Source organism: Phyllobates terribilis, unplaced genomic scaffold (genome assembly GCF_046119375.1).
Source record: "Phyllobates terribilis strain yellow unplaced genomic scaffold, ASM4611937v1 Scaffold_7__3_contigs__length_470593459, whole genome shotgun sequence".
In the NCBI taxonomy this organism is placed as follows: Eukaryota; Metazoa; Chordata; class Amphibia; order Anura; family Dendrobatidae; genus Phyllobates; species Phyllobates terribilis.
Window position 1 is genome coordinate 226,256,648 of NW_027362767.1, and position 25,073 is coordinate 226,281,720.

Genomic DNA, 25,073 nt, shown 5'->3' on the forward strand with positions numbered 1-25,073 from the left:
AAAGGCCTGCTGCTGGTGGAAAGGGGAATAGGCGTGTTGGGAAGGGAAAAATAGGTTGTGTCCGTGGGGTAGGTGTTAAAGCAACAGTAACATCTGCAGAAGAAAGACCATCTTCCAGCCAAACTAAGATGTCTACTTCTTTTCGTGGACAATGTGATCCGATCCCTTTCTTACGGCCACGCCCATCGCTACAAATTCCAGATGAGGCACAAAAACAGCAGGTGCTTCAACGGATATCAAGTGCTCCTTTAAGTGGGCTCTCCTCCACCTCAACTTCAATATCACAAATACTCCAGTCCTCAGAGGTGTCACCCCAATCGCACTTGCTTCCTCACAGCTCCCAAGTCTCCAGCTGCCCGTCTGAGTATGGGGTAGACCAGATGGTTGAGTCTGCAGAGCTGTTTACTCATACTATAGCCTGGGAATCAGAGGTCTGCTCCAGAGTTTCTGTGAATTCAGATGAGAAAATGATCTGCACTGATGCCTAGAATCTTTGAGTCGGATCCAGGACCAGATGAAGAAGGTTCTGAGCATAATGTAGACCCTCGTTCCCAAACTGTAACTCCTGTTGGTGGAGACAATGAGGAAGATGATGATGAGACTCAAATACCTGATTGGAGCGACAACTTTAGTTTTTTGTCAGGGCAGGAAGAGGTTGGCTCTGAGGACGACGGGTGTGAGAACACACAGGGTGATGATGACGAGGTTGGAGATCCCACTTACTGTCAACCCACAGTCAGACAGTCGATGAGGTCAGCAGAGGAGGTGGAGGAGGATGCTAGTGACGATGACGTTAGGTTGCGCCTTCCTGGACAGAGACGTAGTACTGGAAGCACGTCAACAACTGCATCCTCAAACACAACTGTGCCTCTGACCACAAGTCGTGGTGGCTCTTCAGGTCGCATGGGCTCTAAGCCTTGCATAGCCTGGGCATTTTTTCAGATCGATAAGGATGACCCAACTCGTGTTATCTGTAACATTTGTCACCAAAAGCTAAGTAGAGGCCAAAAAAACAATAGTTTGAGTACTTTATGCTTGAACCGTCACATGGATATGAAGCATAAGTTGCAGTGCGAAGCTCACTGTGCTAAAATGCGGCCTAGCGGGCCGGTCCAACCACCATCTGCCCCACCTGTGTCATCCTGGGGAGACTAAAAGCTTTAGGATTTTGGAAAATCACCTCACCAACCATTTTAAGCAACTCTGGGACAATTGATGCCACTTAAGTGGTGTCTGTGCCACAATTTTTGGAAAAAATGGAGACTCTTTTTGGAGTCCCCTTGCTGTGTTTTACATGACGTTGGCATCGTCAATTCCAGGTGGGTCGGGTCTCTACACCCCCCTTTTAACTGTAAGAAAGTACATACATTATGGCTTGGGGTAACACAGATGGTTGAGTCTGAAGAGCTGTTTACTCATACTATAGCCTGGGAATCAGAGGTCTGCTGCAAAGCTTCAGCGTCTGCTAGTCATCGGAGTAGCCACCGCCTGTAGATCTAATTACAAATTTTTAACTGCATCTAGCCCAGGCAATACTTTGGGCCTAGTAGCAGTGTCTGCTAGTCAGCGGATTATCCCTGCTGTTAAGCAAGCTACACCACCTGTAGTTTGGACACTTAATTTTTTCAAAGGAAATGTTTCGGGCCCCCGGGACACTCAGTGAAGAGCATCGGGGGAGGCACCCCAAGGCACAGGGGCTGGGACTGGCGGTAGGATGCCTTGCGGTGGACCGCCAAGCTCGATCCTTATAAAAGCTTTTTAACTGCAGCAGCTTTAGTGGACGCTACTGGAGCTGGAATTACCGCAGCTGCTGGCATCAGACTTGCCCTCCAATAGATCCTTGTAAAAGGATTTAAAGTGTACTCATTCAAATTAGAGAGACAATTTAAATTACAGAGCTTAGACCTGCCTCCACCGCGGGGGGGGGGCTCGACCCACCAGCGGACAGGCACCAGTATTGGGAGAGGGGGGCTGGCCATCAGGGTCCACCACAGCTCTGGCACAAACCCGGCGACACGGAGGCTGCACGGGCAGGGACGGACTGGCCGTGTCGGCTTCTCACTTTTTGGATTTTAGAAGGGCATGACATGCCTATATCTGTGTCTCCCCCTCCTTTTACTCCTCCACCTTTTTCTTTTCGCATGACTATATTTACTTGTCACTTTTCCATGTGTTAGTTGTGTCTTCTGAGCAGTTTGTCAGGTTTTGGACACCTTTGAAGGTGTTTTCCATGTGTTTTTGTTTGCCTGCCATTGGTTTTAATGGTGCTCGACGAACAGTTCGACGAACAGTTCGATGAACAGTTCGGCGAACACACCTGTGTTCGACGAACCGAACCCGAACACTACGGGGGTGGCTCAACACTACCCCTAACGTCCCTGTATTGGCTCTTCATAAATTGCCGCACGCATACCTCGCTCTGTCTTTCCCTGGTGTTTGGCTAAGGATAGCGAAGGGAGGAGATGAGCACTAGTCGATCTCCACTAAACACTATAGATAAAAGGAAGGACAAACAGGGGGAAATTGCTTAGCTTTAGATGACTCCAGACAAATGCACATACGTCCTCAAGCTCCAGAGAGGACAAAGCACTGTTCTTGCTAAAGCCTTCACCATTAGTAATGAATATTGCTGGCACCTCCCTCTAGAACACACTAGATATTTATACACCCAGGCCAGGGAGTTAATTAGCCAAAGGAAGGTAGCCGCTGGGTCCTAGAGACAGCCTCTAAGAAGATGTCTATAATGCCAAACCTAGAGATCTCCTGCAACCAACTGCAGGGTGACTGTCTGTCACTTCTGACACACCCGTGACACTTAGTTCTGTAAACGTTGAGTAGAGATGAGGAGTTGGATGATTGGGTTCCATATACAGCCTTTAGCGCATCATAGAAGTGCTTGAGGTCATGACTGTCTGCACAACCTTGGATTTCATCAGCCTTGTTGCTAAACAAGCTGTCCTGCATCTCACATGGCTTTATCTGTACCTTTCTTTTTGTGTTGATAAAGGCATCCTTCTTGGCTACCAACATGGAGTTGTTTTGATGCGCTTTGTACTGCTGATATTTCTCTTCTAGAAGTGCCCTTATTTCTTATTTTTCATCAAACCAATCTTGGTTGCTTCGGGCTGCTGGTCTGATATGCTCCAGGGTAGTATTGTAAATTGCATCTTTAAGAATTGTGCAATGTTCTTCAACGCCAGTCTCGTCTACCTGTGGTGTGTCTGACAGTGTGCGGTCAAGGTCATTGGCAAATATCCCTGCTATTCTTCTGCTTTGCAGCTTGGAGACATTCAGTCTCTTTGTAGTTTTCTGCCCTTGGGGCCTCCTTGATGGCAGAATGCAAAGCCTGCACTTGGACACTATGAGGCAGTGGTCGTTCCAGCAGTCGACACCACACATGGCTCTCCACATGGCTCTCGTTACTCTAAAGTCCATCCTATCCCTCTTCATGGCAATGACAAAGTCAATGAGATGCCAGTGACTCGAGCGTGAGTGCATCCACAATGTCTTCTTGTGAGTGGGTAAACGGAACAGAGTGATGATGACAAGGTCATGTGTGGCACATGTCTTGAGGAGCAGAAGGCCATTACTGTTACACTTGCCAAATAGGTCTCCCAATGACTCCTTCCCAGTTTTGATAGTCTGTTCCCACTCTGGCATTAAAGTCTACGAGTACAATGAGCTTCTCTGACTGTGGGATTACTGAGAAAAGGTTGTCAAGTTCATCATATAACTTATCCTTTAATGTCAGAGAAAGAGGTTTCTTGAGGTTTCACTTTTACCATGTGTTCATTTTTTTCCAATAAAAGGTAAATTTTATACATATCCTGGTTGTATGTGCTGCTGGCTTCCCCTCTTTCTCTACCATTTGACTGTGATCACCGGGGGGTGCGGCACCCTCAGGATGAACTTCGATTGAAATACTGAGCCTGTGATATACAACGTGGTAAGCTTTCTAACCTCTCTTCCCCTCCTTCTCATCACCGTTACTTATCCTTTAAAGTTGTGTAGAGGGGAGCACCCAGGGCCGTTACCATCACGCTGTGTGCTGAAACTATTCTCTTCGCCCAATGCCCCCTCTACTATTAAGGACTGAGGCCGGAGTGTGTGCTGCATTGGAGAAAACTCTGTACTCACTGTTACACTATCCATGGGATCGGAACAGACTTCAAGCAAGGAAGGAGAAAGTAGATCTGGGTTAACAGACTCACTTTTACTGTGTAATTCTTCCATACACAGCTGCAGTATACAGATTAAGACAAGTTCTTTGGTTAGTGAAGTACTCTTGGTTATGTGCCTTCCCAGTGTTCGTTCTCTTCCTGTCCTGAGACCCAACATCATCCACTTCTGCGACCCAGCTGAGAATCTCCCCTTCAGGGATATAGAGGCCTCACCTTGAGCACCTCTGACAGGCTGTGAGCCTAGGACTGTGCCGGCGTCCAGATTCAGTCTCAAATGTGTCCTCATTCTGTTCGGATAACTTGTACTAGTAAAACACTTCTTCACTGCTGCAACTGCTAATGGAGTCTGCTTTTCTGTCTGCTCAGTCTTCATCCACACTCCGTCTCTCTCTCTCTGGTTATGGAACAGACCCTACCACAGACCTGTGCATTCGGGTCTTGAACCCAGGACTGGGGTGACCTGACACAGGCCTCCTCTAACGGCAGTCTCACTTCCCTAGTCACTCTCTGACTACTGCTCCCTACACTGTCTGTAACCCGGAAATGATTTTCTATAAAACTGCTCTAATGCTCTAACTCCTCCCAACTGGGAATTTCTCTTGTCCTGTGGGTGTAATGCTTAACTACTTCTGTACTGAACTTAACTAACTTCCTGAACTACAGTGCCCTTTCCCATTACTAACTTAAACTACGAACCCTATACTATACCTATGTCCTACACTTAACCCCTCCATTGCCCACACTTATTTACAACAGCTGTTTGAGAACATATAAAACGGGACACATCATATACACAAACACGCCCCCTCTGAAGAAGCACTTGCGAAATGGCGTCGTCGGGGTTGGTTCCCTACAAGCTCCCATCCTGTGTGAGTATGAGCCTATAATCTCTACACCTCTTTGCATACCGCTACCCAATTTCCCTACATTATTGAATCAACTTTTATTATATACACAGGGATCTTGGGACAGTTTTGTTGTTTGAAAAGTATTGCTGTACACCACCTGGTTTATGGTGACCTTGCAATTTACCCTTTTTTTCAGGCATTAGTTAGGATTAAGATGTTTCTATATGCACTGGCACTTTATATTATTCTATGATACCTAACTTTGCCATTAATTGATGTAATGGTTATATTGCACTAGATAGTGGCCCGATTCTAACGCATCCGGTATTCTAGAATAGGTATGCGGCCGACCGGGCGCAAGCAGCAGAGCGGTGTTTGCATTTGGCGCCAAAATCGCTGATTGGTCGAGGCCGGCAACCGCGACCAATCAGCAAAGCGGTGTTAAAATTTGGCGCCTATATCGCAGATTGGTCACGGCCGGCGGTCGCGACCAATTAGCAGAGCGGTATTTAAATTTGGCGCCAATAATGGTGATTGGTCACGGCCGCGACCAATCACCAGAGCGGTGTTTATAAATTTGTCGGCAATAATGCTGGTTATTCGTGACCGGTAACCGCGACCAATGAGCAGAGCGGTGTTTAAATATGGCGCCAATATCGCTGATTGGTCACGGCCGGTGGTTGCGTCTAATCAGCAGAGCGAGGTTTAAATTTGGCACCAAAATTGCTGATTGGTCGCGGCCGGTGACCGCGACCAATTAGCAGAGCATTGTTTAAATTTGGCGCCAATATCTCTGATTAGTCGCGTCTGCCGTCCGCGACCAATCAGCAGAGCGTTGTTTAAATTTTACGCCAAAATTGCTGAGTGGTCGCGGCTGTCGGTAGTGACCAATCAGCAGAGCGGTGTTTCAATTTGCCACCAAAATGCTGATTGGTCGTGGCCGGCCACCGCGACCAACAGCAGAGCGGGGTTTAAATTTGCCGCCCATATTGATGATTGGTCGGGGCCGGCGGCCGCAACCAATCAGCGTCGTATTAGTGAGGACCGGGGAGCGGCGCTGCCTGTGCGGGTACTTCTGCTGCGAGCAGCTGGGAGATGAGCGGCTGCTCGCAGCAGAAGCATCCCGACCGGCGGCGCCGCTCCTCGGTCCTCCGTTCACACTTGCCGTCGGGAGATCATAGCGCTGTTTAAATTAGGCGCCAATCTCGCTGATTGGTCGCGGTCGGCTGGAGGCCGCAACCAATATGCAGAGCGTTGTTTAAATTTGGCGCCAATCTCGCTGATTGGTCGCGGCTGGCGTCCGCGACCAATCAGCACAGCAGTGTTTAAATGTGGCGGCAAGATCGGTGATTGGTCAAGGCTGCTATTTAAATGTGGCGCCCAAATCGGTGATTGGTCGCGGGCAGCGGCCACGACCAATCAGCAGAGCGGTATTTAAGTTTAGCGCCAAGATCACTGATTGGTCGCGGGCGGAGAGCGCGACCAATCAGCGAATCGTATTGGTGAGGACCGGGGAGCGGATTCGTATTGGTGAGGACTGGGGAGCGGAATCGTATTGGTGAGGACCGGGGAGCGCCGCTGCCTGTGCGGATACTTCCGCTGCGAGAAGCCGGGACATGAGCGACTGCTCGCAGAAGAAGTATCCCGACCCGCAGCGCCGCTCCCTGGTTCTCCCTCGACACCCTAGCCGCTGATGTCCCCACAGTATCCGCATGGTGTTACAAAGGTTCGGACATTTGTGTTAAAAATCGCTGATTGGTCGCTGGCGCTGCCCGCGACCAATCACCGATTTGGGCGCCAAATTTAAATATCGGCCACGACCAATCACCGATTTTGGCGCCAGATTTAAATGGCATCCGCGACCAATCAGTACAGCGGTGTTTAACTTTTGCGGCAAGATCAGTGATTGGTCGCGGGCCAAGACCGCGGCCAATCACCGATTTGGGCGCAACATTTAAATAGCGTCCGCGACCAATCAGCACAGCGGTGTTTAAATGTGGCTTCAAGATCGGTGATTGGTCGTGGCCGATATTTAAATGTGGCAGCCAAATCGGTGATTGGTCGCGGGCAGCGCCAGCGACCAATCAGCGATTTTTAACACAAATGTCCGGACCTTTGTAACACCATGCGGATACTGTGGGGACATCAGTGGCTAGCGTGTCGAGGGAGGACCGGGGAGCGGCGCTGCGGGTCGGGATACTTCTGCTGCGAGCGCCCGCTCATGTCCCGGGTTCTCGCAGCGGAAGTATCCGCACAAGCAGCGCCGCTGACACCCATGCGCCTAGGGTGTGAAGGGAGGACCGGGGAGCGGCGCTGACATCCAATTAGTCGCGGCCGCTATTTAAATGTGCCGCACAAATCGGTGATTGATCGCGGTCTTGGCCCGTGACCAATCACTGATCTTGCCGCAAAAGTTAAACACTACTGTGCTGATTGGTCGCGGATGCTGCCCGCGACCAATCACCGATTTTGGCGCCAAATTTAAATATCGGCCACGACCAATCACCGATCTTGGCTCCACATTTAAACACCGCTGTGCTGATTGGTCGCGGACGCAATTTAAATGTGGCGCCAAAATCGGTGATTGGTCGCTCCCGGCGTCGGCGACCAATCAGCACAGCGGTGTTTAAATGTGGAGCCAAGATCGGTGATTGGTCGCGGCCGATATTTAAATGTGGCGCCCAAATCGGTGATTGGTCGCGGGCAGCGTCCGCAACCAATCAGCACAGCGTTGTTTAACTTTGGTCGCGGTCTTCGGACCCGACCAATCACTGATCTTACCGCAAAAGTTAAACAACGCTGTGCTGATTGGTCGCGGACGCAATTTAAATGTGGCGCCAAAATCGGTGATTGGTCGCTCCCGGCGTTGGCGACCAATCAGCACAGCGGTGTTTAAATGTGGAGCCAAGATCGGTGATTGGTCGCGGCCGATATTTAAATGTGGCGCCCAAATCGGTGATTGGTCGCGGGCAGCGTCCGCGACCAATCAGCACAGCGTTGTTTAACTTTGGTCGCGGTCTTCGGACCCGACTAATCACTGATCTTACCGCAAAAGTTAAACAACGCTGTGCTGATTGGTCGCGGACGCAATTTAAATGTGGCGCCAAAATCGGTGATTGGTCGCTCCCGGCGTCGGCGACCAATCAGCACAGCGGTGTTTAAATGTGGAGCCAAGATCGGTGATTGGTCGCGGCCGATATTTAAATGTGGCGCCCAGCACAGCGTTGTTTAACTTTTGCGGTAAGATCAGTGATTGGTCGGGTCCGAAGACCGCGACCAATCATCGAATTGTCTTGGTGAGGACCGGGGAGCGGCGCTGCCTGTGCGGGTACTTCCGCTGTGAGAACCCGGGACATGAGCGGGCGCACGCAGCAGAAGTATCCCGACCCGCAGCGCCGCTCCCCGGTCCTCCCTTCCGCATGGAGGTCAGCGGCGCTGGCGGTCGGGGTCCTTCCGCTGCTACCGGACGGGAGATGAGCGCCTCGCGCCGCTCATCTCCCGGCTGCATCTCCGTCCCGCAGATGGGTCCGGCGGTCAAGGTCCTTCTGCTGGTACCGGCCGGGAGATGAGCGCCTCGCGCCGGTCATCTCCCGGCTGCATCGCCGCTGAGCTCCGTCCCGCAGATGAGCCGCTAACGGCCGCCATCTTTTTTTCAGAAATCCCGCGGCGCTGATTGGCCGCTGCCGGACCAATGAGCGACGCGGGATTTTCAAGACAGACAGACAGACAGACAGACGGACGGGATAAGACTATTATATATATAGATAAGATAGGGTGCTCACTTCCAGGGTTGTACCGATATATTTATCCATTGGGCCAAGTGCAATCACCACACATTTGGGTGAGCTCAGACGTAGGGAATTTGAAGGTTCCTGCTTTTTAAAGTGTTTTTATATTCTTGCTATTTTTTATGTGTATACTTCAATAAAATATTACATTTTTAATTCACTAGCTCTATATCTTCCTTTTGAAGCTGAACCGATCTAGTGGCAGCTTTTGTGTTTCTACTTAACCCTATATGTTTTATATAAAGAACATTATACATTCACTATATTACAATACATTAACTGAGCACACTAGTGCTCATAGAACTCTGTACATTCCACATATGATAAAAGTCACAAATCAGAATGAATACTGTTTAGAGAGGGAGAGGCATGTGACAGCCCCTGTCACACCCTTACAGTTGTTTGGATTAGTCATGTTGGGAGCATAGGCAATAGTTGGCATAGTATGCTTTTTATTTGTAAGTGAGAGCTGAAGTGTCATAAGTCTGTCATTAATGCCCTCCGGAAGCTGGGCACGTTTACGAACAAGGTGAAATTTGACAGCAAGTCCCACTCCTGTAGATATGTGGTTAATCTGCAAGTTAATCGTGTCCTGAGAGTGTGCGGCTGCTGCACTGAGAGCCCTGCTGCCAGGAGAAAATTAACTTTATTCCACACGGCAGCATTTGACGTTCAGTCATAGGGGCGTTGCCGGTGAGGTCTCAGTCACCGCACAGTGCACAGAGAGCAGCGGCTATAACTGTGCCCTCTCGTCAGTGACTAACAGCAGGCTCGGCATTAGAGCTCATTAGGGACGGCTGGGGGCACGGTTATTTGCCACCCTCTATGCAATAAGCGGTGACTGAAACGGTGTCTGCATCACCCCTATGACAGAACGCTGAACACGTTATTTCATCACTACTCCTTAACAATGGTAAGGAGTAGTGATGAGCGAACGTGGTCACCACTACTCGGTACTCGCCCGAGCAACCCGGAAATACTCGCCGAGCTTGTCGAGCACCGGGGATAGGCGGGAATTTCTTGGCGTCCCCCGGACGCCAAGCCTGTGAAAAACGGGCTATACCCTGTATGCCCATAGTAGAGGTCTGATAACTCCAAAATGGTGACAGATTCCCTTTAAAAAGCAATCCAGAGTACCCCATTTTTCTGCTTCATTTGCTAGTTAGCACTGCGGAATACAGCCAGATCTGTTCCATATTTCAGCGATAAAAATCCTTTTCCATTCTGTTGCAGTGTGTCAGTCAAGCTATTCACACTAGGTGTCTGTGAAGGATAGTATTTGCAAATTACAGGCCTGCTATTTAAAACCGTGCTTTTCTCAGACATATCACCTATAACCGTGTTTCAAAATCAGCCATTTCTGCCTTCCATTTCATTGCAGTGTGTTGGTGAAGCTCTTCACACTAGGTCTCTGTGTAGAATAGTATTAGTAAATTACAGGCCTGCTATTTAAAACTGTGGTTCTCTGTCGGACATAACGCCTATAACATTGTTCCAAAATCAGCCATTTCTCGTGAACTTGGAAAATATTGTCCTCCATTTAAAATGGGCAAGGTGCATGGCAAGAGACGGGGAAGTGGACATCATGGTGATTGTGCATGCAGAGGCTGAGGACGGGGCCGTGGCAAGCTGAAATTGTGCCACAACAAATACCCACATCTTGTCGCTGGACCTTCCTGTCCCAATTATTAGGGGACCGCACTTCACCAATATTGAACCCAGAGCAGTGCTTCCAGTCACTTTGCCACCACCACCACCCTGTCTTCCACACCGTCAATTCTCAGTAGCCATGAGTCTGGACCGCATATTCCTCACCCTGATCCTCCTTCCTCCCACCATGCCGAGTGCCTGGAGACAACTGATCCCACACTTGGACACTCCGAAGAGCTGTTCACTTTTCCATTTGTAGATTCAGGCCTCTCGCCCGGCCAGCTTCAAGCGAGTCAAGAGGAGAACGCGTGTAGCGATGCCCAAATATTGGAGCAGCCACTGTCACAAGAAGTGGATGATGATGATGAGACTCAATTGCCAGAAAGTCAGGAGGAGGACCATGGTGCGGAAGTGGAAGACGAGGTGGTGGATGATATAGTAACTGACCCAACCTGGCAGGGAGACATACAGAGTGAGGACAGTAGCACACAGTTGGAGGGAGGAGCACCACAACAGGCAGGAAGAAGCAGTGTGGTGGCCACAGACACAAGGCGAGAAAGCGTTCCTCGTACGGCCAACACGACAGAAGTTGCCAGTACAACTGTTAGGACTTCCCGAGTCTGGTTGTTTTTTTTAAAGACTCTGCAGATAACTCCAAAAAGGCCATTTTCACCACCTGCCAGGCCAGCATCAGCAGGGGTAGCAAAACTAGCATACCTGACCACCAGCAGCATAATCAGGCACTTGGCAGCAAAGCACCCAACTAAGTGGGCCGAACCCCATGGTCCAGAAACAGTGTCTGGACACCACTGCTTGCTATGCACATGCCAAGATTCCTCTCACCCTGCACCTGTCATTGAACACTCTCAACTAGCACCATCAACAAGCACGTCCACATCCTTGTCCCAGCGCAGCGTTCAGTTGTCCCTAGCCCAGTCCTTGGAATGCAAGCGCAATGCCCCACAGGCTACACTACTAAATTCGCACATGTTGCCTTTTAGGCTAGTGGAGATGGAAGCTTTCCGCAACCTGATGGTGGCTGTCCCTCAGTACTTGGCCCCCAGCCACCACTATTTCTCCCGGTGTGCCGTCCCCGCATTACACGAGCACGTGTCCCACAACATTAGCCGTGCCCTCAACAACGCAGTTACTGGGAAAGTCCACCTAACCACGGACATGTGGACAAGTGCTTGTGGGCAGGGACAGTACATCTTGCTGACGGCACACTCGGTTAATATAGTGGACCCAGTCAGACTTTGGGACGGAACACGTCCTCCCGACGCCCTAGATTGCGGGCCCTGGGTCAATCAGGGTTGTCCCCACATTCTACAGCTCCTGAACCTCCACCTCCTCTTTAGCCTCCTTCGAAATGACCACATCAGTCGCAAGCTGTAAGCACTGCAGCACTGCCTCGGCCAAGTGGCAACAGGCTGTGCTGAAGCTAATATGCTTTGGTGACAAACCGCACAACACTGAAGAGTTGTGGACAGCTCTGAAACAGCAGGCAGATCTGTGGCTGACACAGCTGACCCTAGAGCCAGGCATGGTCGTTTGTGACAATGGCCAGAACCTGGTGGCGGCTCTGAGGCGAGGCGAGCTCACACACGTACCATGCCTGGCCCATGTGCTTAACCTCATGGTTCAGCAGTTTCTCAAAACCTACCCGGATCTGCTTGTTAAAGTACGCTGCCTATGTGCCCATTTTAGAAAGTCAACTACAGCTTCCGCCGCCCTTGCCGTGCTTCAGCAGCGTTTGCAGCTTGCAGCTCACCAACTGATCTGTGATGTCCCGACACATTGGAACTCTACATTGCAGATGTTGGGAATGATTTGTGAGCAGAAGAGGGCAGTTGTTGACTACCAGCATCAACAAGGCCGTCGGTATTATTCAGTTCAGACTCCACACATAAGACCTCAGGAGTGGACATGGATGTCAGACATATGTACCATCCTCCAAAACTTTGAGGACTCCACCAAGATGGTGAGCGGCGATGACACCAAAATTAGCATCACCATCCCGCTTCTCTGTCTTCTGAAATGCTCTCTGCTCACAATTAAAGAGGATGCATTGCTGGCGGAGCACGATGAGATGGAGCAAGGAACCATACAGGGTGATTCCACACAGCCCAGCCTCATCTCATCCCAACATGGATTGGGTGACAATGAGGAAGAGGAGGAGGAGGAAGAACAGGAGCTAGTTTCCTGCACTATAGACGGTACTACCTGCACAACTGTCATACCATCTGTTCAGCATGAATGGCCTGAGGACAGGGAGGAGGAGGATGAGGAGGAGAGCATAGTCAGTTGTCCTCTTGGTGAGGACACGGAAGTCTTGCCTCTTTGCAGTCTGGCACACATGGCTGCGTTTGTTACGCTGCCTTTACTGTGACCCTCGCGTTGTCTGAATTTTGGGTGACAGTCATTGCTGGTTGGTGACACTTCTAGACCCACGCTACAAGGAGAACTTTCTGTCTCTTATTCCCTTGCAGGACAGGCCTAATAAAATGGTGCAGTACGAGAAGGACCTTGTTGAGGAAATATTTAAAAAATTCCCATCTGAAAACGCTGACGGCAGGTGTCACAGTTCGTTGGACAACCAAGGAGTACAGGCAAGAGAGACAGAAATGCAATCCAGCAGAGGCAGGGGAACTCTGTCAAAGTTCTGGGACAGTTTTCTCAGACCCTGCCATCGCACAGGCCCTGAGGCGCAGGGTACTCTCCCAAGGAGGGAAAATTTCTGAAGACGGTGAAGGGAGTACCTTGCTGACCGTACCAACATCCTCCGTGATTCCTCTGTGCCTAATAATTATTGGGTATCCAAGCTTCACATGTGGCATTAACTGGCTCTCTACACCTTGGAGGTCCTGGCCTGCTCAGCCGCTAGTGTTTTGTCACAGCAGGTTTTTAGTGCCGCCGGTGGAATTATAACTGATAGGCGCATCTGCCTGTCAACTGAAAATGCTGACTCTTATTAAAATGAACAAGGGCTGGATTGGGCCAGACTTCTCAACACCACCGACTGATAGCAGCGTAACTTAAATTCAATGGTTTTTTTGGGAGGTCTAACTCTATTCCCATGCACCTCTGTCTTCACACCCAGACATGGGTATACGCTTCCTGATTTTGTCTATTAGCTCTTGTCCTCCTCCTTCTCCTCATCCTCCACATCCTCCTCAATATCACCACCATATCTACCATATCATCAAATCTATGTCTCATTGGAGTGCCTCCAAATTTTTGGAAGCCGTTGCATTCACTGCATAGGCAAAAAGTATGGGAGACCCACTTCCTAATAATGGGAACATTTGTTTTCAGGAGGCCTTCTGACCTCTACGTCTCTTGCAAGGGGCACTGGAGTTCATCCAAATTTTTGGCAGCCATTACATTCACTGCATAGGCAAACAGTATGGGAGACCCACTCCTTTTTAATGGGAACATGTCATACTTGTTAATGTAGCCCAGCTCCATGCGTCTTTAAATTGTTAGTAGGGTTTTTCCTAAATTTTGGCAGCCGTTGAACTCGCTGCATACCCTATAACTGTATAGCCGTCCTCTCCTTTCTAATGGGCACATGTCATACTCGTTACGGTGGCCCAGCTCTGAAAAATTGTTAGTGGAGTTTTTCCCAAATTTTGGCAGCCCTTGCAGTCACAGCATGGGCATTATCACTATAGGAGACACACTCATTTATAATGGGAACATTTTTTTTACTGAGAACCCTCCTCTATGTCTCTTCAAAGGGGTATTGGGGTACGTCCAAATTTTTGGCAGCCTTTGCTGTCACTGCATATGCAATAACAGTATAGGAGACCCACTCTTTAATAAAGGGAACAACAAAGCATAGCCGACTGCTGGCCCTTTAAGAATAGTAAGGCTGTAAAAATAGTGTTTGTGACTTTCATAATCCCTCCTTCATAAATGAAACAGGATGTGTCTGATGATGTCACACACCACATGGCCAGATAAGGTTGTAAAATGTTAAAATGACATTTCCCGGTGAATGCATTTGTCACAGTTGAAAGCAATGCAAAAGTGCAAAAACGCATCAAAAACGCTATGTGTGAACAAGGTGCGGAGGAGCATTTTTGTATATTTATTTTGCCTTATATACAAGTCATTATCCTGGAAAGGATGTTCCTCAACATATTTCCCAGGAAAATCCACTTTGGTTTCTTTTTTTTTCAGTTTTATTGTCTTAGAGTCTGTAAAAATACCTCTGACAAAGTTGTTGACAGCAGTCGCCTGGGAGTCAGAGATGCTTCCAGGGGTCTTCCCCATGTCATTTGAGCACTATTCCTATTGATTTGGGAAATTTTTAGGCCCTCTGCAGACCGCCGGGGGGAGCCGCCAGAAAAATGCTCGCGTTTCCCATAGACTTACATTGGGCTCGTTACTTGGACCGAGCATCCGAGTATTCCAATGTGCTCGACCTGAGCATCGAGCACCCGAGCATTTTAGTGCTCGCTCATCACTAGTAAGGCGTTATCAGTCATTATCAGACTGCGGACCATACAGGGACCACAGCACTAATAAGCCGGAGTCAGTATCACACACAAATATTTAAACCAGGTACCTTATAGGTGACATTTTCTGATAGGAGGCATCTTTCCTCTTTGTCATCCTGGCATCTAGGCAAGATGGAGAAGTTTTCACATCCACGTCCCATCTCTTCAGACTTCCTTCTTCTCAGCTCTTTTGCTACACGTCCCAACTCTGTGCTCTTAAAAATAAGTGTTATTTTTATGCAGAGGGCATTTTAATATCTGTCCATACTATGACCTAAATAAGCCTCCTATAGTTAATGGTCTCCACACTCTGCCTAAATGAGCTATAGCCCCCACATAGTAGTCTGCCTTTATCAACTGTTAGTCCCACACAGTCCGTTCCTATGAACCACGGCCTATAGCATGGCTGTATCCTCTCTACGGGTTTCCCTTACACCCTCTATATCTCCATACTGTCCCTCGGCCATGCTAAGCTCTCTCCATACTGTGCCTTTATTTCACGCTGTCCTCTCTCCATATCCATTCTGTGCCTCCTTTTCACACTATACCCTCTTTACTGTCCTCCATGTTGTACACCCACCTCACACTGTCCGCCTACACGGTATGATAGTCATCACAGCCACCCAATATACACTATGATGTCCACCACAGCACCCCATACAGTATTATGCCCCCCCCCAGTCACTGATGCAGTATAAATGGTCCCACAGCCTCTTATATACAGTATGTCCCCCACAGCACCCCACACCGTATGAAATCCACCACAGCCCCAAATATACAGTATGATGTAAACCACAGCCTCCTATACAGTATGGTCACCACAATCCCCAATATAAGGTCCCCAGCAACCCCAATACAGTATGGTATCCAGACCCCAGTATGTCCTCTATACAGTATGGTCACCACAGCCCCCTTTAGAGAAGGATGTCTCCACAGCCCACAGCCCATATAATAATATGGCGACTGATTGCAGAGGCTTCAAAGCAAGTAAGGACTGAAACCGCAGTTGGCAGTGAATCCGTCTTGGTGTTTCTATGCCCCACATCATCAATATTACTGAAGGTGTTGCCTATGCACTGTTTCATGTTGTTTGATATACTGCCTATGCGCAATAGTTGGTATTTTTTTTTGTATGCACTTACTCCCATCAGTCACCATATTATCTAGCATTGATCTGTTATACTAATAGAACCATAGCATGCCTCTTGACACACATATTTATACAATACCTTATAGTAACACCTGGTTTACAATTTTTTTTTTTTACGGTGTTTGCATATAGCCTTCAGACATATATCTTTTCGTACTGTTGTGCAAATATACTCTTAGCAATTTTTTATGATATCCAATACATTTATATTTTTTAATAGTTTCCCCAACAGCCCCCATTATAATGTCCCCCACAGTCTTCCATATAGTATGATGTCCTCAGAGACCCTATTTAGATGGCCCTCATTCATTAGAAAAATAATATAAGAATTAAAGTGCTTATATGGCGCCCCTGAGGGTTCGACCGCCACAGGGATGCTGCACTTCTCTAATGGAGTGTGGTGTTCCTCCTCTGAGGTAAGCCCGGTGCGATGGTTGTGACCTAACCTTTTGCATCCAACACCACACTTCTCCACCAGAGGGAGCTAGTATGCACTAGGTGCTGCTCCCCTGGTTACAGGGAGACTGGGGAACACAAAGTGGTAGGAACCAGTTAGTGGGTGAGGGTGGAGGACTTACCAGTAAGTTACACTTTAGATTTCATATTTAATAAAAAGCCATCTTTGATCTTGGTCTTTGGTTGTCGGTCTTGGTTGCTGTAAAACTACTGTATGTAATGTGACTCCCGCTTGGAAGTGCAGATCCTGTGTGGGCCTGCACCGGCAAGGGACACAGCCCTCGTACCCTGGCCTTGGGATGAGAGGTAGGTTGTAGACAAGGAATGTCTCAACCCGGCCAAGGACCAGGATCAAGAAGGCCCGGGAGCTTTAGAGTGTGGCTCCCCAGCAAATGGGTCCCGGGGAGGATGCAGACGGAGCGGAGTACGCCACCTGTCCTCGCCTACCTGATCTATTCAGAGGGATCCTGGCTGCAAGAGGGGTACCGGCCCCCGACACTTGACCTTGTACTCTATATCCTGGACGGGAAAGCCCGGTTAGGCCCTGAGGATCCCACCGGGCATCGCATGGAGAGGAATTGCCACCCGTGCCTTGGCCTGAGAGGAGATCAGAGGGAGACCCGGCCTATCTACACACGAACAGCCGGGAAAGGGTGAAGTCTGTAGTGCAGGAACACTCTGGTGTAGGGTCGCTACCGAACACTGGACTTCATCGGAGGTAGTCGGACCCCCGTCCCTGGTGGCCGCAGGACTCCGCGGAGAGCAGGGAGTTGTCTTCCTGCTGTCATCTCTGAGTGAGTAAAAGCCTTGGAAGTTCACCTCTATGGCCTCCAGACTGTTTATTATGCGCCATACCATGCGACGCGGTGCTCGTACTCCCCGCACTACTACCCCCTCTCTTTCCTGTTTGCCTGCCCTGAGGCCCTGCTCCGCCTGTGGGGAGCAGTGAGAACTTTGGCCGCCATGACACCGGGCCTCAGTGGACTGTAGCGGCGCTGGTGACCCTTCACGAGGCACCACAGGTGGCGTAGTTGTTAATCAGCCACTCAACCCGGACAAGCCCACACCATCTCGTTCTAATGTGACGGTCCTGAGCACAGGTCGGGCCCGGGCCATGGCTGCATCCCATCTCTCCAACAGGGCCCGACACAGAGTCCCCCAACACCCAGGGTAAAACACGGGCTTTACGAGTAGAGGCGTCACACTTATACTCGCCTAATCCAGGCTCCCCATCCAGCGCAGCCACAGTCTACACTTCTATCCTGTACAGCAGTGGACGCTGGATGGCGCAATTACGTCACTGAATTGCGTCCTCTGACAATTTCGGTGAAACAGGAGGTTGACACTATAGCTCCTCTGCCTCTGTCCCGGGTGGCGCTCACAGCAATTGTATTAGTGTCTGACAGACGCAAATACAATTGAGTGCAAAGAGAAGGCGAAAGCCGTGGCGCAGACAGAGAGGGGTGAGCAGTACTGCTCATCTGAGTGCCCACGCCCCAGCCATCACTGTGCTGAATGCCTGCAGCTGGAGGAAGGGGCCAGACGGCCGCAGACATTCAGCAATGTCACTTTTTTTCCCCCAAAGTGTGCCCCCTTCCTCAGGGAGGCAGGAGGTTGTGCCTTAGGCAGGTGCCTACCCCTCGTCCTAGCATTGGACCCAATGAATTGTCAATAGGTCTTATTGCATTGAAGAATAGCACTGTTCAAACTTAAAACTGATTGAATATCATATGGCTCTTGCATATTGATTATGGTTTCCAATCGGCTGCCTTACAACAGATCCCAACATAGCTCAACAGGCTCCATAGACCTTTTATGGTTGTCGGCAAGAATATAACTGAATAGCTTTAGTTTCATGGTATTTTTAGGCTGGGGAGGGCCCAATAACCATGGACCTTTCCAGCCTGATATCAGCTCTCAGCTGTCTGCTTTACCTTTGCTGGTTTCATAAAATAGGGGGGGGGGGGGGCACTTTATTTATTTTTTTTCATTTATTTATGTTCAGCCTAAAAAGCTATAGAATAAGTTTCCCATGAAAGGCACTAAAGGGTGCCATTTTATAATATGTAGGGGGGGTTGTGAATTATATATCTGCAGGATATCTGTCTATTCTTTATTTTCTTTGTTTTATTATTTTTAACAACTAACTTTAAGCTACATAGAGTATTATTGTATGTAAAATGTGTTAAAACTCATTGCATACGCATGTCATACGGATTGCATATGGCTGTGAGCTGAGAAAATAATCGCACACTCGCATTGCACTCATATGACAAAAGGTAAACCATACAGATTACACTCGTCCAACTTTTCAGGATGAGAATGGGACTGATTTTTTTTTTAGATATATATGCAAGTGGGAGCGGGCCCTTAGGATTTATTTTTCTCTAGCTGCTTGTTGTTGCCTCCCTTCAACTATCATATGACCCCATAGACTTATAATGGGTGTTGAATTGCCATGGAGAAGAGAGCTGCATGCTCTAATGTAAATGTGAGCATAGCCTTGTATTAAACGGTTACGACTCTGCTCCTATGTGCATTGTGGTTTCCATTAGGCAGTCGTACATCGGAGTTTAGAAGTGCCCAATGGACCCCATTAACTTATAAGTGTCGTTGTGTTGACAGCAAGATTAGTACTGCATGCTCCAAGCAAATGTGAATATAGCCTTTCACTTCTACTACCTATATATTTACAATTCTTTCTTCCTCTAGCCTTCTATGCTTTGAAAGAAAAGTGAAGATTGTCATTGAAATGCCGGTTACCAACCTGGCCTTATTCTGCAGAAGACCAGACATTCCGGCCTTGTATTGTTCACTAGATTCTGATTTCCTCTGGAGGATGACTGTGTGAATGGCAAATATATCAATTCTTTGTGAAATAAGTTTTCATTAACATTCTCCAAATTCCTGATCTCTTTATCCATGTTTTTTTTTTGTGAAGTCGAAAGATACTGTGTTTTGATCTATATTTTCTTCTCCCAAGCATGGGATCACAAGGTTTCATCTCTGCAATTGTCGACATCCTAGAGATTCTATTCAACGTCTTGATGGTAAGTTAGACATTACTATTTTAAGGGGAATAGTAAACACAATCCGTCCCCATTAACCTCTGCTAACCCTACATCTGTGGTAGCAGAACATTCCTGTTATCCTTCCCTATCCGAACTTAAACTGCGTCCCTCATGGTAGAACTTTAATTTCCCCGATAAGCTGCCACCAGAAATTTCTCTTAAACACTCAAGCTCTCCGGGATAGGTGAGACATAGCTGCCCACCAAACGTTGGCCATCTAATTTGTATGGTTGGCTCTACTAACAGAGCTCTACGGGAAAGTATGCAAATTAGTTCTGATTGATTCCTTTAGAGAACAAATTTAAAAGTTTGTAATCTCCACTAGGTGGCACTTACACAAGAGTTTCTGGGAAAGAGCTAATTTGCATATGGATTTTTTTTTTTCTAAAACCGATTTCTGTATGTGAATAGATTTTAATGACGAAATTACCATTTGTTGCACGCATTGCATTGAAGGTGTTTGTCAAAGACGACCACTAATCATGCAGACGCTATAGTACCAGCTTATAAAACCGTGTCTTGCTTTAAACCTAAAGGATAAGGACACCAAAATAAAAAAAAAACAACTATCAATGCATTTATTTTCGGAAAAAAGCATAAACATAAATTTTGGTCCATTTAGCTTCTACAACATATATGCTTCCATGTACAGTACAAATATCAAAAGACTGACCGTCACTTCCAAACAGAAAACCCGGTGTGTACAGGTAGCCATCTCCATACATAACTAATAAAGTTGCAATAGTATGTAAATATGAAATATATGAAATTTGAATTGCATTACTGCTCTAGAAAATAGGAAAAAATGAAGATGCTTACCACATAATTTGGCCAATTCATGCATGCCCAGTAGCCACGACAAGGCGATCTTCATTGCTGTGACCTATCCTAATGTGAATCCTCTCCTAGGCTGAAGCCTACATTTATATGGGTAGGTAGGATCCTGCTGTGATTAAAACCGCCACATGCTGATGGGTGGAGTGCTCGGTCAGAGAGACTATATATAAATAACAAAATACTGACCGTCACTTCCAAACAGAAAACCGGTATGTACCTACCCATATAAATATAACAACTAAATCAATTAATAAAAAACAGTTCATACACAAAAACAGTGTAAAAATAACATATCAAAAAGCATGACAAATTTTTTGTTTTTTTACTTAAACATGGATTTTTCAGCCAGAAATGTAGAAAAATATAGAAAAGAAACAAAGTACAAAGCTGAATTTGAATATTTCATTTGATTGCTTCCGTCCATCTCATTACAGGTGTGCGGTGTTTGCATCTGCTGGAATAAGCTAGAAGCAAACCAGAGCAGTGTTGCCGGTAGGTAGTTTCCCCAGTTTTCCTTCATATACTTTTGTAAGATGGTGTTTCTTGGTCGTTTTTGACATTGTACATTGTGCATATTGGAGCAGGTTTCTGAATATGATGGAGAGTAACGAAGAAGTGTTCTACCATGTTTAATGGAGTCAAATTTACACTTCAGACTAATCCCATAACCTTGTAGTAGATGGAGCACTGATAAAAATATTTATTTTGTACTTTTTAATCTGCTCTTCCGTTATCCCAAAACAATTTTATCATGTGGTCACCATATCAGTCAATAGAAATGTCTGTGCATTGCATTGATTGCACCACTGAAGTTCTCCAAAGGGGAGGACAAGCTGATATCACTGGTGATGATGATTACTGCACAGTGCCTGTCACCTTTCTAATGCAGGAGATCAGAGTTCAGCTTCCTGCCTGTGTACTTATATTATATTAGTTTATTTAGGAGAATATAGAGGAATGGCTAATTACACGGTTACGACAGCAGACACGGATGGTACTTGCTCTAGCTGCTCACGATTCTCAAGCTAGGAATCAAAATCTGAGTAGTTATTCTTATATCGGAAGCAGCTAACAGTTGATTAACTCGTCACTAGTGTTGAGCGATACCTTCCGATATCAGGAAATATCGTATCGGATTGGATCGGGCCGATACCCAAAAAGTATCGGATATCGCCGATTCCGATACCGGAAACCAATGCAAGTCAATGGGACACAAATATCAGAATGAAAATAAACCCTTTCTTTCCTTGTAGGTTAATTCTACATGAAGGAAAACAACTAAGAATAATGTAGAATGACATGAAAAGCCGGCAATTCATCAGCGGCATACACCAGTACCCGACAATTTACAACAGAAAGAATAGAGCTTCACACATAGATTAGATAGATAGAAACCTGTCAGCCACATATATATGAAGTACAGTGACAGTGTTGCTTACTGTACTTGTCATTTAGTGTAAAGGATTTATTTAAAAAAATAATAGTGTTTTCATGCACCGTCTCTTTAAAAAAGCCGGCCGGCAATTCAGCAGCGGTACCCGACAATTTATAACAGACAGAATAGAGCTTCACACATAGATTAGATAGATAGAAACATGTCAGCCACATATATATGAAGTACAGTGACAGTGTTGCTTACTGTACTTGTCATTTAGTGTAAAGGATTTATTTAAAAAAATAATAGTGTTTTCATGCACCGTCTCTTTAAAAAAGCCGGCCGGCAATTCAGCAGCGGTACCCGACAATTTATAACAGACAGAATAGAGCTTCACACATAGATTAGATAGATAGAAACATGTCAGCCACATATATATGAAGTACAGTGACAGTGTTGCTTACTGTACTTGTCATTTAGTGTAAAGGATTTATTTAAAAAAATAATAGTGTTTTCATGCACCGTCTCTTTAAAAAAGCCGGCCGGCAATTCAGCATCTGTACCCGACAATTTAGAATAGAAAGAATAGAGAATCACACATAGATTAGATAGAGAGAAACATGTCAGTCACATATATATGAAGTACAGTGACAGTGTTGATTACTGTACTTGTCATTTAGTGTTAAAATAAAGGATTTATTTTAAAAAAAATTGGCGTGGGGTTCCCCTTAATTTTAGGCTCTAGCGGAGGTTAAGCAGACAGCTGGGGCAAATGTTTGAAGCCTGGGAAGGGGGTAATACCCACAGAGCTTCCCAGGCTACTAATATCAGCCCCCAGCTGAATACATAGCCTTTACTAGCTATTAAAATGGGGGAACCCCCCCAAAAAAATAACGTGGGGTTCCCCCTAATTTAATAGCTAGCACAGGCTAGGCAGACAGCTGGGGGCTGATATTGATAGCCCAGGAAGGGTGCCATGAATATTGGCCCCCTCCCAGGCTAGAAACAGCAGCCGTCAGCCGCCCCAGAAATGGCGCATCCATAGGATGCGCCAATTCTGGCACTTAGCCTCGCTCTTCCACGCTGCCCTGGTGCGGTGGCAGGGGGTAATAGGGTTGGGGTTGATGTCAGCTTATAATGCCAGCTGACATCAAGCCCAGGTTAGTAATGGAGAGGCGTCTATAAGACACCCCCATTACTAACCCCATAGTCAAAGTTAAAAGAAAACACAAACACCCAGAATCAAGTCCTTTAATTGAAATAAAGACACAATTCTTTATTGTTCTAAATTAAACCATACTTACCATCACGCCCATTCCAGCTGAAGCCAACGATCTCCTGCAATAAAAGTAAAATAATAAAGCAACCTCATCCTTACCTTTCCATGGTTCCCACGACAGCTTCAGCTCTGCTACATCGAGATGACAGGCTGGACCGCAGCAGAACGCTGCCATCCAGCCTGTCATCCCGCAGACACTGAGAAGCGCAGGCATGCTTGCGCTCCTCAGTGTCTCTCTGTGACGTCATCCAGATGAGCCGAGTTCATGTCCAATGAACTCAGCTCACCTCATGCACGTCACTGACAGCGTGGGAAAATTCTCCTGCACTCAGCGCTTCAGCGTGAGAATTCTCCCACGCTGTCAGTGACATACATGAGGTGAGGTCATGTCCAATGAACTCAGCTCACCTCATGCACGTCACTGACAGCGTGGGAAAATTCTCACGCTGAAGTGCTGAGTGCAGGAGAATTTTCCCACGCTGTCAGTGACGTACATGAGGTGAGCTGAGTTCATTGGACATGACCTCGGCTCATCTGGATGCCGTCACAGCCAGACACTGAGGAGTGGAAGTATGCCTGCGCTTCTCAGTGTCTGCGGGATGACAGGATGGATGGCAGCATTCTGCTGCGGTCCAGCCTGTCATCTCGATGTAGCAGAGCTGAAGCTGTCGTGGGAGCCATGGAAAGGTAAGGATGATGTTGCTTTATTATTTTACTTTTATTGCAGGAGATCGTTGGCTTCAGCTGGAATGGGCGTGATGGTAAGTATAGTTTAATTTAGAACAATAAAGAATTGTGTGTTTATTTCAATTAAAGGACTTTTTTCTGGGTGTTGTGTTTTTTTAAATACTTTACTAGAAATTCATGGTGGTCATGTCTAATATTGGCATGACCCCATGAATTTCGGGCTTAGGGCCAGCTGATAATGCCAAGCTGGCCTTAACCCCTTTATTACCCAGTGAGCCACCGCACCAGGGCCCTGGATGAGTTGGGTACAGCGCCAGAAGATGGCGCTTCTATGAACGCGCCATTTTCTGGGGCGGCTGCGGACTGCAATTTGCAGCGGGGGTGGCCCAGAAAGCTTGGGTCTCCCTGCGCTGCGGATTCCAGCCCCCAGCTGCCTAGTTGTATCTGGCTGGGCACAAAAATAGTGCGAAGCCCCACGTATTTTTTTTTTTTATTATTTCATGAAATTCATGGAATAATTAAGAAAAAAAGGGCTTCCCTATATTGTTGTGTCCAACCAGGTACAAATAGGCAGCTGGTGGTTGGGGGCAGCCCGTTCCTGCCTGCTGTACCTGGCTGGACACAAATATAGTGTGAAGCCCCACGTCAATTTTTTTTAAATCATTTCAGGAAATTCATGAAATAATTAAAAAAAATTGATGTGGGGCTTCGCCCTATATTTGTGTCCAGCCAGGTACAGCAGGCAGGAACGGGCTGCCCCCAACCACCAGCTGCCTATTTGTACCTGGTTGGACACAACAATATAGGGAAGCCCTTTTTTTCTTAATTATTTCATGAATTTCATGAAATAATTAAAAAAAAAAAAATACGTGAAGCTTCTCCCTATTTTTGTGTCCAGCCAGGTACAACTAGGCAGCTGGGGGCTGGAATCTGCAGCGCAGCCAGGCCCAAGCTTTCTGGGCCCCACCCGCTGCAAATTGCAGTCCGCAGCCGCCCCGGAAAATGGCGCGTTCATAGAAGCGCCATCTTCTGGCGCTGTACCCAACTCATCCAGGGCCCTGGTGCGGTGGCTCACTGGGTAATAAAGGGGTTAAGGCCAGCTTGGCATTATCAGCTGGCCCTAAGCCCGAAATTCATGGGGTCACGCCAATATTAGACATGACCACCATGAATTTCTAGTAAAGTATTTAAAAAAAACACAAACACCCAGAAAAAAGTCCTTTAATTGAAATAAACACACAATTCT

The 25,073-nt window shown here is 47.3% G+C and overlaps 1 protein-coding gene across 1 annotated transcript in view; it reads left to right on the forward strand.

The window, feature by feature from the left end:
• ADGRD2 (adhesion G protein-coupled receptor D2) overlaps positions 1-25,073 on the forward strand; it is a 642,994-nt gene that overhangs the window by 46,289 nt on the left and 571,632 nt on the right. The window contains exons 2-3 of the mRNA XM_073639770.1: positions 19,562-19,628; positions 20,921-20,978. Coding sequence (XP_073495871.1) covers positions 19,563-19,628; positions 20,921-20,978 — 124 coding nt within the window. The 5' untranslated portion in view covers position 19,562. The remainder of the gene's footprint in view (positions 1-19,561; positions 19,629-20,920; positions 20,979-25,073) is intronic.